The following is a 24,503-nucleotide window of genomic DNA, read 5'->3' as shown; positions in this document are numbered from 1 at the left end:
ATATATGAGACATCACGTCAACGATATGGATGTTTAATAAATTTTTATTTTGCATTTTCCATGGATGGAAGAAATCCAGGATATTTCGTTTTTCTTCTTCAAGTAATAGCTCGATGTAAAGTGAAGTGTATATAAAACTGTAATAAAAAAGAATTGAATAAAATGAGATGGTAAGAAATTTTAAAATGCAAATAGATACTTAGAGATAAAGTTCTTGTAATAATCATTGAAAAATAACATTTTCCTTGGATTGAATAGAAAAAAATACTTTTTGATTACAATTAAGAAATTATTTGATCCAATTAAGTTTTAAGTTTGCTTCTATCACGGAAATGGTAGTGTCGTTTAACAACAAAAATTACAAAATTTATCATTTCAATTAAAAAATTAATGGGTCCAAGTATTTTACGGTTTTAATTCGATCAAAATATTAATTAAATTAGTTTAAATTTTAATTGTATATTTTTCAATGGCCTGAATAGTCTAAGTGAACCTTAAACTGCCACTTTAACCTTTAACCTAATTTCTAATTTTAAAGAAGTGTTTTCTTTTATGAGGAAAGAAATTTTTGTCATACAGAGTTTTCTTTTGAATCTAAATTGGTTTCCGTAACCGCAAACTTATTAGAGAAAGTCAAGTAATCGTCTGTCGTTAATTCGGATCTAGTTGCTCTTAAAGAAAATACTTTACATTAAAAGGCAATTTCGTTTGTCGAAAGTATTTATTCTTTGAGTGTATTCAGAATTTAATTTAAAAAAAAATTTATTGGTATTTTTCTGTGTGGAATACTCAATCCCTTCCACTGGTATTACATATTAAACCTCTCATAAACCTGGTTAAATTTAATTTTTTTTTGTCTTAATTACTAATTGGAGAAGGGAGTATCTTACAATGAAGATATTTTAAGGAGACCAGGTTTTTATTTCGTAATGAAGTCTTAGAGTGGCCAGATGTTTGAGACATTGAGATTTGCAACAATAATCATCCATTAATCTAGCTACTGGTTATTGTAGTTAAGAAAGTGGCATTTCTCTCTCTCCCTTTATATTTCTCTCAAACACTCTCATGCAAAACTCTCGTTCAGAAATCCGTTACTTTTGTAAATGGTGTAGAAATCTGCAAATGACCCGTGTTTCTTATTAGTTACCTATTTCCTATTGTATTATGACATCATGCACATGGACTAATGCCATTGTCCTTCAAAAAAGAGATTTAAAGCGACTAACCTTATTTCCGGTTTCGCATACTAGTAAATGCATGTACCGAATTTGGTCAGGCAAAATACAATGAAAATGGCCGACATTTTTAATGCCCCCAAAAACTAGACCCCTTTGTATGGCAACGTCATAATCTTCTATACAAACAGAGAGAGACAGACACAAACATATACAAAAACAAAAATTCACTCACATCATGTCTCCCATCACCATGCACTCTTAAAAATAGTATAAATATTTTGTTGTCCTTGTCGCCTTGGCATGCGATTCTTTTAGTGTGGTTTTTATTGCCCCGTGTATACATAGTGAATAGTTTGTTTAAGTTTATTGGCCTCTATGGTTGAATTTGTTGATTTTTCTGTAGAGCAGCCATTTTCTACATTAAATTACGTTGTGTTTGTTTTTTATTTGTTCTTTGCTGTTTGCAGCATATCATTTGAAACAAAAAGTCATACTCGTATCAGTGCCATACACCACAAACCGAAATGTTAAAATTTTAACAGTTAGAGACTGAAAGACGACAGGAAATCATGAAAATTTATAGTATTTTTCAACGTTGAATTTTTTTGTGGACCTTTGGTGGGAAATTTATTTGTGGAATTTTCTTCAAGGAATCCAAAGAATTCTTCACGCAGAGAAGGAAAATGATCATTACAAATATATGTCAAAAGCATAATATTATTTGTTCACGGGGAACATAGAGGCACGGTTGCCACTCGTTTCAAAAATAATCTACCAAAATTTGAAGAAAATATTACCAAAAATCTACCAAATTAAAAAAATCGTATTTTAATGTTGTTGATCAAAATTTTCCGGTTAGTATAAATAAATGTTGTTTTATTCGAAAGAAATATTTTATATTGAATTTATAGAAAAATTTGTTCTGTAGAAAATTTTATTTCTAGAAAATTTTTTTAAAATTTTAGGAAAATTAGGAAATTTGGTCAAACTTGTATTTCTATAGAATATATGTCGAAATTCTATTTCTATAGACAATTTTGACAACATTTTATTTCTATAGAAAATTTTGTCAAAATTTTTAATTCTATAGAAATTTTGACAAATTCTATTTCTATAGAATATTTTGTCAAAATTTTATTTCTGTAGAAAATTTTTGCAAAATTTTATTTCTATAGAACATTTTTGAAAAATTTTATTTCTATAGAATTTTTTGCATAATTTTATTACTATAGAAAATTTTTGCAAAATTTTATTTCTATAGAAATTTTTTGCATAATTTTATTTCTATAGAAAATTTTTGCTTAATTTTATTTCTATAGAAAATTTTGTCAAAATTTTATTTCTATACAAAATTTTGTCCAAATTTTATTTCTGTATAAAATTTTTGCAAAATTTTATTTCTATAGAAAATTCTATAGAATATTTTGTCAAATTTTATTTCCATAGAATATTTTGTCAAAATTTTATTTCTATAGACAATTTTGTCAAAATTTTATTTCTAGAATTTTTTTTTTAAATTTTAGGAAATTTGGTCAAAATTGTATTTCTATAGAATATATGTCGAAATTCTATTTCTATATAATATTTGTCAACATTTTATTTCTACAGAATATTTGTCAAAATTTTTTCTATATAAAATTTTGTCAAAATTTTACTTCTTAGAAAATTTTGTCAAAATTTCATTTCTATACAAAATTTTGACAAAAGTTTATTTCTATAGAAAATTTTGTCAAAATTTTAATTCTATAGAAATTTTGACAAATTTTATTTCTATAGAATATTTTGTCAAAATTTTATTTCTATAGAAATTTTTTGTAAAAATGTCTATAGAACATTTTTGTAAAATTTTATTTCTATAGACTTTTTTTTTTGCATAATTTTATTTCTATAGAAAATTTTTGCAAAATTTTATTTCTATAGAAAATTCTATAGAATATTTTGTCAAATTTTATTTCCGTAGAACATTTTGTCAAAATTTTATTTCTATAGACAATTTTGTCAAAATTTTATTTCTACAGAAAATTTTGTCAATTTTATTTCTAGAAAATTTTTTCATATTTTAGGAAATTTGTCTATATAATATTTTATTTCTACAGAATATTTGTCAAAATTTTATTACTATATAAAATTTTGTCAAAATTTTACTTCTATAGAAAATTTTGTCAAAATTTTACTTCTATAGAAAATTTTGTAAATTTTATTTATAGATTTTTTTTAATTATAGGAAATTTGGTCAAAATTGTATTTCTATAGAATATATGTCGAAATTCTATTTCTATATAATATTTGTCAACATTTTATTTCTACAGAATATTTGTCAAAATTTTATTTCTATATAAAATTTTGTCACAATTTTACTGCTATAGAAAATTTTGTCAAAATTTTATTTCTATCGAAATTTTTGACAAAAGTTTATTTCTATAGAAAATTTTGTCAAAATTTTTAATGCTATAGAAATTTTGACAAATTTTATTTCTATAGAATATTTTGTCAAATTTTTATTTCTATAGAAAATTTTTGCAAAATTTTATTTCTATAGAACATTTTTGCAAAATTTTATTTCTATAGAATTTGTTTGCATAATTTTATTTCTATAGAAAATTTTTGCAAAATTTTATTTCTATAGAATTTTTTGGCATAATTTTATAATATTCTAATTCTATAGAAAATTTTGACAAAATTTTATTTCTTAGAAAATTTTGACAAATTTTATTTCTATAGAATATTTTGTCAAAATTTTATTTCTATAGAAAATTTTTGCAAAATTTTATTTCTATAGAATTTTTTTGCATAATTTTATTTCTATAGAAAATTTTGTCAAAATTTTATTTCTATAGAAAATTTTTTCAAGATTTTATTTCTATAGAAAATTTTGTCAAAATTTTATTTCTATAGAAAATGTTTGCAAAATTTTATTTCTATAGAAATTTTTTGCATAATTTTATTTCTATTGAATTTTTTGGCATAATTTTATTTCTTTAGAAATTTTTTACATAATTTTATTTCTTTAGAAATTTTTTGCAAAATTTTATTTGTATAGAAAATTCTTGCAAAATTCTGCAGGGAATTTAGGAAATTTGGTCAAAATTGTATTTCTATAGAATATATGTCGAAATTCTATTTCTATATAATATTTGTCAACATTTTATTTCTACAGAATATTTGTCAAAATTTTATTTCTATATAAAATTTTGTCAAAATTTTACTTCTATATAAAATTTTGTCAAAATTTTACTGCTATAGAAAATTTTGTCAAAATTTTATTTCTATCGAAATTTTTGACAAAAGTTTATTTATATAGAAAATTTTGTCAAAATTTTTAATGCTATAGAAATTTTGACAAATTTTATTTCTATAGAATATTTTGTCAAAATTTTATTTCTATAGAAAATTTTTGCAAAATTTTATTTCTATAGAACATTTTTGCAAAATTTTATTTCTATAGAATTTGTTTGCATAATTTTATTTCTATAGAAAATTTTTGCAAAATTTTATTTCTATAGAATTTCTTTGCATAATTTTATTTCTATAGAAGATTTTGACAAAATTTTATTTCTTAGAAAATTTTGTCAAATTTTTTAATTCTATAGAAATTTTGACAAATTTTATTTCTATAGAATATTTTGTCAAAATTTTATTTCTATAGAAAATTTTTGCAAAATTTTATTTCTATAGAATTTTTTTGCATAATTTTATTTCTATAGATAATTTTGTCAAAATTTTATTTCTATAGAAAATTTTTTCAAGATTTTATTTCTATAGAAAATTTTGTCAAAATTTTATTTCTATAGAAAATGTTTGCAAAATTTTATTTCTATAGAAATTTTTTGCATAATTTTATTTCTATTGAATTTTTTGGCATAATTTTATTTCTTTAGAAATTTTTTACATAATTTTATTTCTTTAGAAATTTTTTTGCAAAATTTTATTTGTATAGAAAATTCTTGCAAAATTCTGCAGGGAATTTAGGAAATTTGGTCAAAATTGTATTTCTATAGAATATATGTCGAAATTCTATTTCTATAGATTATTTGTCAACATTTTATTTCTACAGAAAATTTGCCAAAATTTTATTTCTATATAAAATTTTGTCAAAATTTTACTTCTATAGAAAATTTTGTCAAAATTTTATTTCTATAGAAAATTTTGACAAAATTTTATTTTTATAGAAAATTTTGTCAAAATTGTTAATGCTATAGAAATTTTGACAAATTTTATTTCTATAGAATATTTTGTCAAAATTTTATTTCTATAGAAAATTTTGCAAAATTTTATTTCTATAGATAATTTTTGCAAAATTTTATTTCTATAGAGTTTTTTTTTGCATAATTTTATTTCTATAGAAAGTTTGTGGAAAATTTTATTTCTATAGAATTTTTTTGCATAATTTTATTTCTATAGAAAATTTTTGCATTATATTATTTCTATAGAAAGTTTTGTCAAAATTTTATTTCTATAGAAAATGTTGACAAAATTGTATTTCTATAGAAAATTTTGTCAAAATTTTTAATTCTATAGAACTTTTGACAAATTTTATTTCTATAGAATATTGTGTCAAAATTTTATTTCTATAGAAAATTTTTGCAAAATTTTATTTCTATAGAAAATTTTTGCAAAATTTTATTTCTATAGAAAATTTTTACAAAATTTTATTTCTATAGAATTTTTTTGCATAATTTTATTTCTACAGAAAATTTTGTCAAAATTTTATTTCAATAGAAAATTTTTTCAAGATTTTATTTCTATAGAAAATGTCAAAATTGTATTTCTATAGAAAATTTTTGCAAAATTTTATTTCTGTAGAACATTTTTGCAAAATTTTATTTCTGTAGAACATTTTTGCTAAATTTTATTTCTATATAAAATTTTTGCAAAATTTTATTTCTATAGAAAATTTTTTGGAAAATTTTATTTCTATAGAAAATTTTTGCATAATTTTATTTCTATAGAAATACTTTGTATATTTTTATTTCTTTAGAAATTTTTTGCAAAATTTTATTTCTATAGAAAATTATTGTGCAGGGGACAATTTTAAAAATCTCCACAAATGTTATTGGTAAGCAGATTTCCACCTCTATTTTTTGTGGGGATAGATCTCTTTAATGACATGCTCAAATTAGAATTGAATTCAAGCTCAAGAGTATATGGATTTTTTTTTTCGTTGAAAAAAAAATTCTTGAAATTTACTAATACGAATAAAATAATATACGGGGAATATCCCGAACCACAATATTGGTATAGGGTAGGCAAAAAATTATTGTTTTCCTAGAGAGAAACTTTAATAAGTATTCGTTTGATTGGCTTGTATAGTCATGAGTACACCAATAAAAGTTTACCTTGAATAAACTGCACCTCTATGACTAAACCTTCACCAAATCATACCACAAATCTTTTAGACACAAACTCAAGAAGGTACCGTATTTTCTGACAAAAAAATGAAACTACAAAAAAAATAAGCCAGTCAGCGTATAAATGGCTATGAAATCGCACCTTGTTTTTTGTGTTTTTTCGCAAAACAATAGAGCGAAGCATCAAGCAACCCTTGCGTGTTATCCATTTGCAGTTTGGACGTGCTGGAAACAAAACACTCTTCGTTTTTTTAAAGGGTTTTTGTGCTTTTCTCCTAAGTCCTCATTTTTATGTTTCCTTAAATGGCTGTTGTTAGTTTTTTTTCAAGCATTTGCATTTCAATCACGGACCTTCGGGAGTGGGTTTTTTTTTTTTGTTTTTTCTGTTCTTTTCATTTGTGGGAGGGTTAAATACTAGGAAAAGTCTATAGGAGCCAGTGAATAAGCTACCAACTGAACGAGACGAGAAGGATATACTTAAATATTTCACGCTATGTTAAGCGTAATAGCAGCAAAGGGCAAAACAACAAAAACAACAAAGAAACAATAAAATGAACCTCAACACTGGGTGGTGACCACCAGGATATATTGCATATATGTATGTGGCGTGCCAAAGCCAGCTAACCTAGGCAAAGGTGAAGAAAATAATTAAATGTGTCTGCCTTTAGCCAGAGACTATGAACCAAAAGGAGTGGTGATGGCCTTGGTGGCAATTTGCCATTGTGTTTTATGTGTATTTACCTCATAAAGCATTGTCTAAGTGTCCTGTGTGTTGTGTTGCATGTGGTGGAATAGGTGGGTGTTTCATTTAAACGAAGAGATTTTTCTATGGGCAATTGTTCTTCCTTTGGGAGGGGCCATATGCATTCATTCACTTTGAAATCCTTAAGCGTAGAGCAAATTCTACTTGGAGGATACATAAACAATTGCCAGAGTAGATTAATCAAAGCTCTATGGGAATACACAAATAAATCCTGCTTTTTAAAGACTATCCCTCTGAAAGGATTTTGCTCATGTGAACATTAATTGACTTGATTGGAAAATCAACGTAGGGTATTATTATTGATGCCATATGGAGAAAAAAACGATATCAATAAATCCTGATAGTTACATTGTAAGGTTTGAGAGTAAATTTCCAGGGTCTAGGGCTTTGACCACGATTGCCACAGTTGGTAGGTTTCTACCACACCGAAAAAAAAATAAACTGTTTTATGGGAAGAATGAACTACCTCGCACGAAATTTTACTCCACATTTTGAGATTTCCACAAAGAGTTGTTAAAACCAGGAACATTTAATGCCCTTTTGTACTTTTTAACTGCAGTTCACGAAATTACATCCTCTCATAGAAGAAGAAATTAACTAAAAGTAAAGAAGAAAATCATTGGCGCCAAATCATGACCATTTTTTAACCATACAGTAGTTCATTCTTACTATTTTTGGGAATGGTACGAAAATCTTCTTTTGCTTTAGTTCATATTGAACTTATGTGTACGGTCATTGAACTTTATACCCACATTTAGTTCATAAAAGTTTTGAGGCATACTTAAAAAAAGTAAAAGTAAAAGTAAAAGTTGTGGAAAATTTCAGAAAAAATAACAAATATTTTTTTTTCCAATAAAAATCAATTAAATTTAGCGTTAGTTTAACAACTGAAATTTTTTATCTGTGCAAGATTGGTAGAATTCTTGATATTTTGGTAGATTTAGTAAAATATTCTTCTGCAACTAAGAGGTACTTCAATTTTCTAAATTTTGGCAAAATTTTCTAAAGAAATAAAATTTCGACAAAATTTTCTAAAGAAAAAAAAAATCGACAAAATTTTCTAAAGAAATAAAATTTTAACAAAATTTTCTAAAGAAACAAAATTTTCTATAGAAATAAAATGTTGACATAATTTTCTATGGAAATAGACTTTTATCATATTTCATGTTTTGATCTCAGCTTTAAAACCACTGTGTTGACTAAACTACAAGAGTAGCTTAACCAACAGAGGAAAAGAATGTTTGTCAAACTTATTTGGGCAAAGCCCTATAGACTGCAAGATGGTTGGATGGACGCACGTTTCGAAATTACCACATTCCTCATCGGCATCCTCTACTTGCAGCAAAACTATCAACCAATTACCAGAATAAATTCAGGCAGTTCACTAAACCCAAAGTGAACCACACTTGAACCCTCCGAAAAAAGGTCATACAAACATCTCTCTTTTCCTTTGCCACTATCAAATCATCGATTTCCGTGCAGTTGGCTGGGTTTATTTTGAGCGTGCTTCCTCTTACTTCATTCGTGTTTTGTTTTTTATTGCTAAAATTTTTTATAGAAATAAAATTTTAAGAAATTTTCTATAGAAATAAAATTTGAAGAAAATTTTCTATAGAAATAAAATTTTAAGAAAATTTTCTATAAAAATAAAATTTTCATAAAATTTTATAAGAAATAAGACTTCGACAAAATTTTCTATAAAAATAAAATTTTGACAAAATTTTCTAAAGAAATAAAATTTTGACAAAATTTTCCAAAGAAATAAAATTTTGACAAAATTTTCCAAAGAAATACAATTTTGACAAAATTTTCGAAAGAAATAAAATTTTGACAAAATTTTCTAAAGAAATAAAATTTTGACAAAATTTTCTAAAGAAATAAAATTTTGACAAAATTTTCTAAAGAAATAAAATTTTGACAAAATTTTCTAAAGAAATAAAATTTTGACAAAATGTTCTAAAGAAATACGAGGGCGGTTCGGAAACTTCTTAGCCTATCAATGAAAGAGAATATTTAGTTTTTACTGTTGCATATGAAGGAGCACTTTCACCTAACACATTCACCATATCATTATGAATTTCTTGTCCTGATAAACCTTTTTTATGTAAATATTTAATGACAGCACGCATTTCTAATTTTTCCTTTGTAAAAAAATTGCGGATGCGTCTTTTTTGAACAGCTGTTTCTATATGAAGGAGTTGCCAAATCGAAATAAAATTTAACATGTGTTCATAACAGAGATGGAAATTTCCAAAACACTTAAATTTTTTCTGTTTATACCGCGCTTTTTGTGCTAGGCTAAGAAGTTTGCGAACTGCCCTCGTAAAATGTTGACAAAATTTTCTAAAGAAACAAAATTTTGCCAAAATTTTCTATACAAATACAATTTTGACATAATTTTCTATGGAAATAAACTTTTGCCAAAATTTTCTGTAGAAAAAAAAATTTGAGAAAATTTTCTATAAAAATTAAATTTTCAGGAAATTTTACAAGAAATAAAACTTTGACAAAATTTTCTATAGAAATAAAACTTTGACAAAATTTTCTATAGAAATAATAGTTTGCGAAAATTTTCTATAGAAATGACATTTTGAGAAACTTTTTTATAGAAATAAAATTTTGTGAAAACTTTGACCAAAATTTTCTATAGAATTTTATCTCTAAAATTTTCTATAGAAATAACATTTTGAGATAATTTTCTATAGAAATAAAATTTTGATAAAATTTTCTGTAGAAATAAAATTATGACAAAAATTTCTATAGAAATAAAATTTAGACAAACTTTTCTATAGAAATAAAATTTTGACAAAATTTTCTGCAGAAATAAAATTTTGACAAAATTTTCTATAGAGAAAATTTTCTATATTTTGTGAAAACTTTGACCAAAATTTTCAGAAAATTTTCTATAGAAATTAAAATTTTGACAAAATTTTCTATAGAAATAGAATTTTGACAAAATTTTCTTTAGAAATAAAAATTTGAGAAAATTTTTTTAAAAAAAATTTTTGACCAAAATTTGGTATAGAAATAAAATTACGACCGAAGTTTTCTATAGAAATAAAATTTTGACCAAAATTTGCTATAGAAATAACATTTTCTATAGAAATAAAAATTTGACAAAATTTTCTATAGAAATAAAATGTTGACCAAAATTTTCTATAGAAATAAAATTTTGGCAAAATTTTCTATAGAAATAAAATTTTGACAAAATTTTCTATAGAAATACAATTTTGACAAAATTTTCTATAGAAATACAATTTTGACAAAATTTTCTATAGAAATAAACGTTTGACAAAATTTTCTATAGAAATAAACGTTTGCAAAATTTTCTATAGAAATAAAATTTTGACCAAAATTCTCTATAGAATTAAAATTTTGACAAAATTTTCTATAGAAATAAAATGTTGACCAAAATTTTCTATAGAAATAAAATTTTGACAAAATTTTCTATAGAAATAAAATTTTGATAAAAGTTTCTAAAAAAAAATTGACACAATTTTCTAAAGAAATAAAATTTCGGCCAAATTTTGTATAGAAATAAAATTTTATGTAATCCCTGCAAAAACTCTTAATAGCAAATAATGTGGAAGATAACTTAGTTCAAAACTGGTAACCTATTAAATGGGGATCGTGGAATCCTATAAAATGGAAATCTGGCTTACTTTCGCAGGCCAATGTCCCTTGGGCAAAGTTTCTCTCTGCAGCATTACCAAGAACTTAATTTCAAGTATGGACGATAAAAGAGCAAACAGTGTATTGTGCGAGAAATTAACAACAGATATATGAACATTGGTGGTGACACTCATGAAAATTTAATGTGCGAGTAATACCTACTATAGATAACATTCGTGGCATACTTTTAGGCGGAATTTCCATAAAAGTCGCACAAAAATTGTCCCAAAGGAAATTTTATTTTTTTTTTTATTTCATTTAATTGAAATTTACAATCTGTTGTTCATAGACTAATGACCTAAGAGATGACATCAAAATCTCCTTGTTCACCACCTGTGTAGAAATTAAGAAAAAATTGTGAATGCATCAAGGTACTTCGTATATTCTTCTAACTATCTTTTTGGATATTCGTTACATTTTCAACATTCAAATACAAGTTCGTAAGGTTGGCGTGGTTTACAAAGACAATAAAATTTGATGACATTCACAAAATTTGTAGCCACCATTCACTCTTTGCCACCATACACTCGAAAAAGCAAATGTCTTTTTCGGCACAAAAATGTTAAATGTAAATATATTGTTTTTTAGTTGTATGCCATCTTGCCATATAAATCAATGAGTTTTAATGTTGATTGCCAAAACAGACGTAATGGCACTAAACTAAAATATTTGGCAAGGGTTTCGTTTAAGGACGCAATATTAAAAAGCTAATATGAAAATACAATGACCCGAATGAAAAGACATACGAACAGGTTATAAGGTCTAGAACACAATGCACAGACATATATCTCACAGTCACGGGCATTGAAGACAAGATAATTACTGTCTTGGCATTCGTTGGAGAATTTGCGACATTGTGTTTTTTTTTGGGCTATAATTTATGTAAGGTGCAATAACATTTAAATGCCGCAAAAGTGGAAGAAAAATATGATTCAGACACAAGGATAAAATTAAATTTAAAATCGATTTAAAGTAGAAGACAATTTTTGTAAAAATAAGTTATTGTGGTCGAAAGTTCGGTCAGGTCGAATCTCCACTAAACCACCCTCCACGTTAAAGGATCAATATAACTACTCCTGCTAGTCCCACGGAAGGATCAAAATTTTATTTCTATAGAAAATTTTGTCAAAATTTTATTTCTATAGAAAATTTTGTCAAATTTTTATTTCTATAGAAAATTTTGTCAACATTTTATTTCTATAGAAAATTTTGTCAAAATTTTATTTCTATAGCACATTTTTTAAAAATTTTATTTGTATAGAAAATTTTGTCAAAATTTTATTTCTATAGAAAATTTTGTCAAATTTTTTTTCTATAGAAAATCTTGTCAAAATTTTATTTCTTCGGAAAATTTTGTCAAAATTTTATTTCTTCGGAAAATTTTGTCAAAATTTTATTTCTTCGGAAAATTTTGTCAAAATTTTGTTTCATTCGTTTTGTTTTTTATTGTTGGCTTCTCTTCAATCGTTATTGTTGTTTTTGATCTCAGCTTAAAGCCATGCATTGACTAAACTACAAGCGTAGCTTAACCAACAGAGGAAAAGTATGCTTGTCAAATTTATTTGGGCAAAGCCTTATAGACTGCAAGATGGTTGGATGTACAGCTGTTTCGGAATTACCACATTCCTCATCAGCATCCTCTACTTGCAGCAAAACTATCAACCAATTATCAGAATAAATTCGGGTAATTCACTCAACCCAAAGTGAACTACACTTGAACTATACAAATTTTATTTGTATAGAAAATTTTGTCAAAATTTTATTTCTATAGACAATTTTGTCAAAATTTTATTTCTATAGAAAATTTTGTCAAAATTTTATTTCTATAGAAAATTTTGTCAAAATTTTATTTCTATAGACAATTTTGTCAAAATTTTATTTCTATAGAAAATTTTGTCAAAACTTTATTTCTATGGAAATTTTTGTCAAAATTTTATTTCTATGGAAAATTTTATTTCAATATAAATTTTTGTCAAAATTTTATTTCTATAGAAAATTTTGTCAAAATTTTATTTCTATGGAAAATTTTGTAAACACATTATTTCTATGGAAAATTTTGTCAAAATTTTATGTCTTTAGAAAATTTTGTAAAAATGTTATATCTATAGAAAATTTTGTCAAAATTTTATTTCTATAGAAAATTTTGCCAATTTTATTTCTATTGAAGATTTTGACAAATTTTTATTTCTATAGAAAATTTTGTCAAAATTTTATTTCAATATAAATTTTTGTCAAAATTTTATTTCTATGGAAAATTTTGTCAACATTTTATTTCTATGGAAAATTTTGTCAACATTTTATTTCTATGGAAAATTTTGTCAACATTTTATTTCTATAGTAAATTTTGTCAAATTGTATCAAAATTTTTTTTCTATTGAAAATTTTGTCAAAAATTTATTTCTATAGAAAATTTTGGCAACATTTTATTTCTATAGAAAATTTTGCCAATTTTATTTCTATTGAAGATTTTGACAAAATTTTATTTCTATAGAAAATTTTGTCAAAATTTTATTTCAATATAAATTTTTGTCAAAATTTTATTTCTATGGAAAATTTTGTCAACATTTTATTTCTATGGAAAATTTTGTCAACATTTTATTTCTATGGAAAATTTTGTCAACATTTTATTTCTATAGTAAATTTTGTCAAAATTTTATTTCTATTGAAAATTTTGTCAAAATTTTATTTCTATAGAAAATGTTGTCAAAATTTTATTTCTATAGAAAATTTTGTCAAAATTTTATTTCTATAGAAAATTTTATCAAAATTTTATTTCTATAGAAAATGTTGTAAAAATTTTATTTCTATAGAAAATTTTGTAAACATTTTATTTCTATAGAAAATTTTGTCAAAATTTTATTTATATAGAAAATTTTTCAAAATTTTATTTCTATAGAAAATTTTGTCAAAACTTTATTTCTATAGAAAATTTTGTCAAAATTTTTTTTCTATAGAAGTACCTCTTAGGTGCAGAAGAATATTTTGCAAAATCTACTAAAGCATCAAGAATTCTACCAATCTTACGACCTATTTAATGATATGGAAAATGAAATAAAAACCTTAAAATCCAAATTAAACTACCAGGAAAATATTAACGTTTCTGCAAACCTGCGAATTACCGGTATTCCCACTTATGATAATGAGAATTTACACGAACTGTTTTCAAACTTTTGTTCAGCATTGAATATGAAACAACTCTTTGTCAATACAATACGAAGGTTGAACAACAAACGACACCCCAATAACCTTGATGGTGTCATCCTTATTAAATTCATGTCTTCTGAAGACAGAAATTATGTATTGCGCTCTGTTGCTAAATATAAGCGCGAAAATAAATCACCGATTACCCTGAATTGCTTCGGCTTTCGGTCAAATAAGCCTTGTTATATCAACGAAGACCTTACAAGTAACAATTTTAAAATACTACAAGCAGCACTGAAATACAAGCGAAACAAACGACTGGCTGCCGCCTTTACATTACGCGGGCACGTACATGTTAGGCCAATTGACAGCGATCGAACAATGCGAATGATGTCCTTAAAGGAATTAGATGAGTTTTTTCTGCGGAATGATATGTCGAATAATGATAAAACTTGCAGCGTTGTCACTGAATGTAATGTTTAGCCCACTGAGAGAAAAAAATGTACTCAATATATTTCAAATTATTTTTAATTATTACATCATATTATTTAATATTTATTCTTTTACAACTTTTTTAATATATGTAAAACTCCTTTTACTAAAACCTCTCCATATACAATTTGATATAAATTGTATCTCATGGCGTTGCTATATTTCCTGTGATAATTTTGCTGTGATAGCTGTTTACTTATGACCTGTGATAATAGTTTTAGTTCCATAGATAGTACTTATAACATGATAAGAGTTTTATCGAAACAAAAACAAGGTCTGCAAATTATACATTTAAACGCACAAAGCTTAAACAATAAGTTTGATGAATTTAAGCATATTTTTGTTTCATCTGGCGTTGACCTAATCTGTATATCTGAAACTTGGTTTCATGAGTCTACTAGTGACAGTATCTACAAATTGTCGGGTTACAATTTGGTGCGTGCCGACAGGAAGACACATGGGGGAGGCGTATGTATTTTTGTCAGAAATGGTATCAATTACAGCCTAATTACTAAATCTGATGCTGACAGTCAAATCGAATTTATATTCCTGCAGTTAAAATCACCTGAGAATAACAGAATACTTGTGGGCTGTGTGTACAGACCTAATCGTACCGTAAACATAGATACTCTAATGAAAACTTTGGAAATAAGCACAATTGAATTCCAAGATGTAATTATAGCTGGAGATTTTAATAGCAACATCTTTAAAGAAAATGTGTTACTTGATGCCATGCAAACTGTTGACTTATATCCTGTGAATATTAATATGCCGACACATTATTCTAACACTGCCAATACATTATTAGATCTTTTTTTTGTTAATAATCGATCAAAAGTCTTGCTGTATGATCAATTATCTGGTGCAATGTTCTCAAGACATGATATTATTATACTAACTTACGACTTTAAAAACAAAACTGCCACTGAGACAATCAGATACAGAGACTACAAATCCACAAATTATAACCTTTTGCAGAATCTTATTTGTGATACTAATTGGAACTCTGTTTATGAATATGAATCTATTGATGAGCAAATATCTTTCTTAGAAAGCAATATTAATCGCCTATTCGACCTGTGTGTGCCTCTTAGACATAAAATAGTCAAACATAATCATCAACCATGGTTCAATGATACAATCAAAACACTTATTAACAAACGTGATGTTGCATACCATAGATGGAAAAAGTTTAAGACACCGGAACTACATTCTACCTACAAATATTATCGCCAAAACGTTGTAAAACACATTGCAGATGCAAAAACCTCCTATTACAAGAACAAATTTTCTTCTGCGCTAAATAGTAAATCAAAATGGCGTGAAATAAGAAACATTGGCATTGGAAAAGATCATAGTACAGATAGCCACCTAGAAATCGATTTGAATAAATTAAATGATAGCTTTGTTGGGGACAATAATATAAATCATGGAGATAATGTATACAAACAATACTGCAATGTTCCTATTGAAAACATGTTCACCTTTCGCTGTGTTGGAGCAGATGAAGTTTGGAATAATCTGCTAACAATAAAATCGAATGCCACTGGAATGGATCAAATAAACCCAAGATTTCTAAAAATGTTACTACCAACACTCATACCGCACATTACGTATATCTTCAATAATATAATAACTAAATCTACTTTTCCCTTATCATGGAAAACTACAAAGGTAATTCCAATTCCAAAAGTCAACAAAGAATTTCGCCCTATTTCAATATTACCTTTTATGTCAAAGGCACTTGAAAAATTGTTATACTCTCAAATTGAAAGTTTTCTCGTCCAGAAAAACCTGTTATCAACATGGCAATCCGGTTTCAGACCTAAAAGAAGTTGTACAACTGCACTCATTCAAGTTACAGAAGAAATCAGGAAAGATATTGACAAAAACCTAATAACATATTTGGTTCTACTTGACCATAGCAAGGCGTTTGACATGGTTAACCACTCCATCCTTCTTACAAAACTTGAAAAATTCTTCTTCTTCTCGTCTTCTGCATGTCGTCTCATTGCATCGTACCTGAATAACCGATCACAAACGGTCTGTTTAAATAACAACTTTTCAAAAACTAGAGCAGTAACAAGAGGAGTTCCACAAGGTTCTACTTTGGGTCCCCTCCTTTTCTGCATATACATAAATGATTTGCCAGATGTACTCAAACACTGCAAAATACATATGTACGCTGACGATGTCCAGCTATTCCATAGTGATACTGTTGAAAAAAATTTTTCCACGATTGTTGATTCTATAAATGAGGACTTAGAATGTATCAATACATGGGCTCTAAATAATGGGCTCAGCATTAATCCAAATAAATCCAAATGCATAATAATAAGTAAACGGGTTTGTCCTATTCCTGCTCAGGAAGTAAAGTTAAATGGCAACACCATAAAATATGTGCCCTCATCTACCAATCTTGGAATAATATTCAATGAAAAACTTAATTGGTCTAATCACATTAACTCAGTAGCTGGGAAAGTGTACGGGATGTTAAGAAATCTTTGGATCGTTCAATCAGCAACACCTTTCGAAATTCGAATGCTACTAGCTAAAACATATCTGATACCAACATTGCTTTATGGTGCTGAAGTATTCTCCAATTGTAGCTATGCCGACTTTACTAAACTAAAAACTACCTACAACAATATTGCGCGATATGTATTTAACAAGAGGAAATATGAAAGAATCTCGCAATTCGCATTCAAAATATTCAACATTAGTTTTGAAAACTTGCTGAAATATAAAAACCTGGTATTTTTACATAAAATAATTTACACCAAAGAACCTGGAAATCTATATGAAAAATTATCGTTTGCCAGATCTAACAGAGGGAAGAAGATTATACAAACAAAATTTAAAAGTCTAATATCAGAAAGACAATTTTTCATACCAACCATACGTCTATGGAACAAACTACCTCACCATATCCAAACAATTAGCAACGCTTTTACATTTAAAAAGGAGTTAATTAAAATTTGTAATTGATATTAATTTTCATAATTACAATGTATGTATAGATATATAGTTATAATTCAATATTTCGTTTGTAAAATCCACCGATTGATATTGTTTAAATCAACAAATTAACCTAGCACATATCTGATAAGATTTAGTTCTTGTTGTGTTAGGTTTACAAAGAAATTTAATAAATAAATAAATAAATAAATAACTTAAAATAGCAGGTTTAAATATTAGCAATAATAGAGGTGGCAAATCGACTAAAAAGTAATGTTCCAACAAATGCTGGCATAAATATATACTCTGACAGTCAACCTGCAATAAAAATCTTGGACTCTGTGTTCCTTAACTCAAAAACGCAATAGACTGTCCCAAATCTCTCATCAAGATGGCTGAGTTGTACAATATGCACCTAATATGGTTGCCTGGGCACAGGAACATAGCAGGGAACTGCGAAACGGATGAGCAGAATCTGTTTGTATGATCTGGCTACCTGCAAGCTCATACTGCGTGAGAAGGCTGTTATGATGGCGATATATGAAATATGCTATTTATTCGAACTTATTGGACAGATTTCCTTAATGTCATATTGCATTTTTTGTCATGGGATATATTGATGAAATAGTTAGCTACAATAACGTTTGTAGGTTTCTCCAAATAATACCAGATATTCAAATCGATTTGGATTATTGTCTGGTGAAATTCCTTTACGAAAAAATAATGGAGCCAAAATCCTGGCAATAAAGATTACTTAGACCACCTTCAGTTCATCGTAGTTGATGTCTCCTAGATTGATTGACATAACGCATCATTATCGATTTATATTTCATTCAAACACTATTAGGGTTTTCCTTATTAGGTTTCTAAGGAAATGCATAAGAAACTTTGGCAAATAAAGAGCAAGTTGCCAAGGCAACCCTCAGCTCAACATTCTTTAAAGTTCACTTTATACGTTTTCTATGTAAATAGCATACTCCATTAACATCTTCCCATTGCCTTTAATAGCGTATTCCAAATACAAAAAAGCAATCATCCAGTTTTTTCGCTAAAAAACTTAGGTAAAGTTACCAAAAGTTTTGTTTTCAGTATGTACAACCTTTTGATGTGCATATACCAACTGGACGTGAATCATACTAAAAACCTAAGAACTTTAAACAAAATTTCTATTTAAAATTCAATAAATTACAATATTTGAGGTCAAGTTATAGGCAGCAACAATGAAAACAGGAGACTAACACTTAAATTTATTGCAATGGTATATGAAGCTAATATGTTTTCTTATAGCTTCAAACACCACTTACCACACAATGTAAATTCATTGAGGGTGGTATGGTGCATATGTAATACAACCCAAAGACATAAAACCCTGAAGACACCAGATATTATGGAGCAATTTGTTTTAGATAGTTGTTAACAGGGCCGCCAATTTATCGGCATTTTGAAGATTTTTTTACTCAAAAATAGCAAATTTTGTCAAAATTTTATTTCTATAGAAAATTTTGTCAAAATTATATTTCTATAGAAAATGTCAAAATTTTATTTCTACAAAAAATTTTGTTAAAATGTTGTTTCTATAAAAAAATTTGTTAAAATTTTATTTCTATAAAAAATTTTGTCAAAATTTTATTTCTATAGAAAATTTTGTCAAAATTTTATTTCTATAGAAAATTTTGTCAAAATTTTATTTCTAAAGAAAATTTTGTCAAAATTTTATTTCTATAGAAAATTTTGTCAAAATTTTATTTCTTTAGAAAATTTTGTCAAAATTTTATTTCTATAGAAAATGTCAAAATTTTATTTCTATAAAAAAATTTTGTTAAAATGTTATTTCTATAAAAAAATTTTGTTAAAATGTTATTTCTATAAAAAATTTTGTTAAAATTTTATTTCTATAAGAAATTTTGTTAAAATTTTATTTCTATAAAAAATTTTGTCAAAATTTTATTTCTAAAGAAAATTTTGTCAAAATTTTATTTCTATTGAAAAATTTGTCAAAATTATATTTCTATAGAAAATTTTGTCAAAATTTTATTTCTATTTTTGCAAAATTTTATTTCTATAGAAAATGTCAAAATTTTATTTCTATAAAAAAATTTTGTTAAAATGTTATTTCTATAAAAATTTTGTTTAAAATTTTATTTCTGTAGAAGATTTTGTTAATTTTTTATTTCTATAGAAATTTTTATCAAAATTTTTATTCTAAGAAAATTTTTGCAAAATTTATTTCTATAGAAAATTTCGTCAAAACTTTATTTCTGTAGAATATTTTGTTAAATTTTTATTTCTATAGAAAATGGTACCTCTTATGTTATTATGGCCACGCTATTTCATATACACGAGACTATAGAAGACGAAATCGATACAGAACCCCCTACAAATATGCCGTTGTTCACAACGAATGAATTGCACTTCGCTGCCAAAATCCTTAAGGATAAAAAATATCCCGGCCCTGAAGGCATATCCATACACAGAAAAAAATTTCACGAAAAAATTTCCAATTAAAATTTTAATTGAGTTTAAAATAATATTCAATTAAAAATTTAATTGAATCAACAAATTTTTTAATTGAAACAAAAATCGATCACAAAAATTAATAGTATCAATTAATTTTTTAATTGGATCAATTAATTTTTTAATTGACCTTCAATTAATTTTTTAAAGACATTTCAATTAAAAAATTAATTGGATCAATTAATTTCGTGATTGAATCAGAAAAAAAAATTTTTGTGTGTAAGAATCAAGCGCTCCTGATGATCACTAAGGCATCGCCACCGAAAGGAATAAAAGGGGAACAATTCGTGAGATCTGGCTAGGATGGCCAAAGGCAATCAAGGATTTAGCAGCAAAGCGATAAATAGTGTATGGAATATTTTTATTTAGTAGAGAAAGGCGTTCACGTTTCAAAGCGAACAGTTCTTCATGAATCAACACACAAGTGGTGTCAAACGGAGAACAGACGGTGTCAATCTAACAACGATAAAATGGCACCATGCGTTGTTAAAACAACAACCAGCGTTCATGATGTGAAAACGTATTGATATTGATTCTTTATTTTTCCATATCAGTACAGCAAGTTTAACCTTATAGTAAGTACTGTATAAAAAGTTATTACATAAAGAAATGTGTCAAATATTAATTAATATAGTGATTTTATACTTAAACTTAAAAATGTAGTTATTGTATTGTAAAATTCTCTATATATAAAATTATTACAAAAATGTATTAAAAAAAATTTGAATTTTAAATTGTAATTATTACATCAAAGTAAAGTGCTTTTTCAGTCTATTCTTAAATTGTTGATGATTAGTGATATTTCTCAAATGAGTAGGTAGATTATTCCATAGTCGAGTTGCGTACACAAAGAACTGTCTATCAGATATCATATACCGTGTCCTTGGGGGAACAATAGTTTTTGATCGAGATGATCGAGAAAAATTTAGTCTTTGAAATAGATAGTTAGGTTCGGCAGAATTGATTACTGTATGTAGCAAAAGGATAGGTCGATAATCAAGCAGATTTTTAAAGGTCATACCAAATAATTGAGAAGAAACAGTAGATATACTATCATAACGTCCCACACCATAAACAAATCTGGATATATCATTAAATAAAATTTGCAATTTCCTCCTATGTACATAGTCACAATTTGCATAGAGCTCACAACAATACATTATTCTAGAAACTAAATATGACTTGGCAATCACCTCACGGATATCAGTCGGTATGAAGTGCTGGACAGACCATAGAGCCCGAAGCATACTATAAACAGTTCCTATTGTAATCTCCAAGATAAATTGTTGTCAAAGATAACACCTAAATTTTTAGCATATGTGGCATATTCCACGTCGTATCCATTTATAGTGACAGGTGGCAATGTAGTAAAATCGACTGTATTTCGTGATATTACCAAACATTTTGTCTTTGTTGGGTTAAGCATTAGATAAAAAAATATTTTCCGCTTCCGTGACTCGAACCTGAATTATCTGCTCCATACACGTTCACAGTCACCTTAGCACATTACACCAACAACGAAGTTGACACAAGAACGTCGTAACAAATATTTTAAGACTTTTCATGTCCAAAGAAAACCGAACAGTTCATGAAATCGTGAGGGCCCTTGGACGAAACCGTGAACATTCCATTTTAATTTTTCGTGAACGTTTCCGTTTCATTTTATTACCGTCCGTTCACGATTTTGGAACGTAATTTTTTCTAAGAATATAGTATGTATTAAGAGCTAACATGAGGAGTGGGATCTCTCAAGTTCCCAATATTTTGCTAGTGGAGAGCCGCCTCTTTAGTTCCACCAATACCTTTACTAGACTTTGTATTTAACTACACTGAAAAAAAATATTGTCGTGAGGTCAAAGATTTCATGTCTTTAAAATACGAATACAAATTTTGCTTAGCATAGAAGACGCATTTCTCTAAAATAAAGTTATTTTCCTTGTCCAAAAGTCGATAAACTTTTCAATGAAGTCATATTGTCCTTATAATTAAGTGATTCGTCTTAAAAATGGGTATCTTAACATGAAATAAAGAATTTATAGGCTAATGTCAACTTGACTTTAATAATTCAGAAAATTTAATGAAATTGTCTTTAAATTTGTTGTCTTTTTGCATCTTGACTACAAAGGACATGTTTTTCAAAACTTTATTTTAAAGAAGTTTTTTACTTCAAACATAGCATTTCTACTGGAAGTCGAGTCCCAATTTGGAAAATAAAGTTGCCGTTAACTCGTTTTTAAAGGTCTTTGATAGCATATGAAGAAAAAAATCTGAGAAAGCGAAAAATTAAAATGTGTTTCCTAGAAGCAAGTACACAAAACCTAAATTTAAAAGAGAATTGTGTCTTAAAAGTATCCTTACTTGTATTCTCCGCTTCTTTGGCTCGGAATCTATACCAATTTTTTTAAAGTAAAGACAAAATCTTTGGAACCGAGTATGCTTTTTTTTTCAGTGTAGGGAAGAGCGGTCTCTCTAGTCATCAGCCTTTGCTGCCATCCTTTATTTTTCCCATGGCTCTGGTCTAGTCCTAAGTCTCCTTCTCCACTTATACATTCCTCCTCTTACCATACACTGGAGGAGATCTGTCTCTCTAGTCGTAAGCCTCCTTTCCCCTTTACACATTTCCCCCTTACACTTGAGGAGAGCTATCTCTCCAAACGTAAGATTCCTTTAATCCCCTACACATAACTCCCTACATTCGAGGAGAGTTTCCATTTCCAACACATAGCTCCTTACACTAAAGGATAGCTGTCTCTCTAGTCGTGAGTTTCGTTTCCTTTCTTCCCCTTAAGGTGTTAGGTTTTCAAGTTGCAAATCACTATATTTTCCCGATTACATTTCCTGAAATAATTAAAATTATAAATGAAAACAAACATATTCCTGTAAAGACTTGTTAGAGGAACAAGAATCTGCGCAAAAATTGAGTTAATGTTGTCTGCTTTATATTGAACTGTTTTTATAAAGTAACCGCGAAAATTTCAACTCGAAAACCGAACATAGTACCCACCTTTACACTGGAGGAAAGCTGTCTCTCTAGTCGTTTCTTCCTCTACACATCACCATTATTTTTCCTTAGACCATAAGCTTTTCATAACCTGGCCCCATGAGTCTTACCCCAGCCGAAGCTGAAAATCAGGGGAGTGTTTAGCGGAATTTTTCTTTGAGATATTTGCATACTTTCAGGCGGGACATGTAGCCGTTTAACCCATTAGTAACCAATTATTGACAGCTGATAAAATGTTCAGAGTTGAATTGTTGACCTTTCTCGAGGAAGAAAGTTTATCCGATCCGATTGAAATTGGGTGTACCTGATTATTATACGCCCAGCCATTTCACTAAACGATTTTTGAAGGTATATGGCCTTTTTTAAATTGAGGAATTTGATTAAGGGAATCAAGGATTTGATTCCCTCCAAAGGTCGCTTACACTTTACACATTATGATGGGTTCTGGATACGAACCCAGGATTATCTACTTACAAACTACAGTGAAATCTTTTCCTTTAATATATCTTTGTCCGATATACCTTAATGTCCCCAATATAGACAGTTATTTGCTCACTGAGCACCTATACATACATTTGTGGGTGTGTGTATTTATCACGAATACACCATGGTTTTGTTGTGTTTTGGTTCGAAACGAATACAAATAAAGTGGGTCTTAAACCAAAAGCCGGTTCTCAAACATGTTCGATAGATAACAACACCAAAAACATCAACCTAATTGAGGGAAGACAAATTATTTTACTTGTTTTTTTTTTTTTTTTGCTGAGTATTCGTGTGGTTATACCAAATTGGTGAAGGAGTATGGTGTTTTTTTGTTAAAGTGTGGGATGGGTGTTTGAGGTGTGGGTGGTGGGTGTTGGAGGTTAGGTTTCAAGCTCTCTACAACAAAAATATTCATTACGATAATGTTCTTTTTTCTTTGTTTTTTAGGGTTTACACTGTTCCCAATTCCTTCCCTCCACTCCATTTTTGGATAGATTTGCAATTTTCTTGTTGTTTTTTTTTTTTTTCTTCTATGCCAAAGACAATAACGATGATAATAGCAATAGCAATAGCAACGACATGAAACAAGAATAACAACAATAAGAACAGCAACGTCAGCAACAATTCTAGCGAAAATGTAGCAACAGAAAATGTATTTTTTGAGGTTAACATGCCAACAGGCCGCACAATACCCCAGCCACTACTAACACATAGCCTCAAAAAAAAAAAAAAAAAAAAAACAATCATAGACATAGACGATATAAACAACCGGAACACAGTAGGACAAATTAAAATTTTCTAAAGATGAGATCATTTTATTCAAAATCGATAGACGTCTTTCGACGATTAAATACAGGAGAATTCAAAAATAAAAAAATAAAAAAATGTAATAATACAATAAGCCGACTTCTAATTAAGGTTATTCTGAAGCCCACAAATAGCTTTGGTTATGG

General features: G+C 27.2%; 1 protein-coding gene across 1 annotated transcript; it reads left to right on the top strand.

The window, feature by feature from the left end:
• Window positions 1-14,792: 14,792 nt before the first annotated feature.
• On the top strand, window positions 14,793-24,144 carry LOC142230751 (uncharacterized). The gene is made up of 5 exons (XM_075301378.1): window positions 14,793-16,268; window positions 16,383-17,255; window positions 18,561-18,613; window positions 22,589-22,722; window positions 24,092-24,144. Exons 1-5 carry the CDS (start codon window positions 14,793-14,795, stop codon window positions 24,142-24,144), a joined length of 2,589 nt encoding a protein of 862 aa, XP_075157493.1.
• The last annotated feature ends 359 nt before the right edge of the window (window positions 24,145-24,503 follow it).

Source organism: Haematobia irritans, chromosome 3 (genome assembly GCF_050003625.1).
Source record: "Haematobia irritans isolate KBUSLIRL chromosome 3, ASM5000362v1, whole genome shotgun sequence".
Lineage (NCBI taxonomy): Eukaryota > Metazoa > Arthropoda > Insecta > Diptera > Muscidae > Haematobia > Haematobia irritans.
Note: the sequence above shows the minus strand (reverse complement) of the source record. Positions and strands in the feature narration are given on the sequence as shown.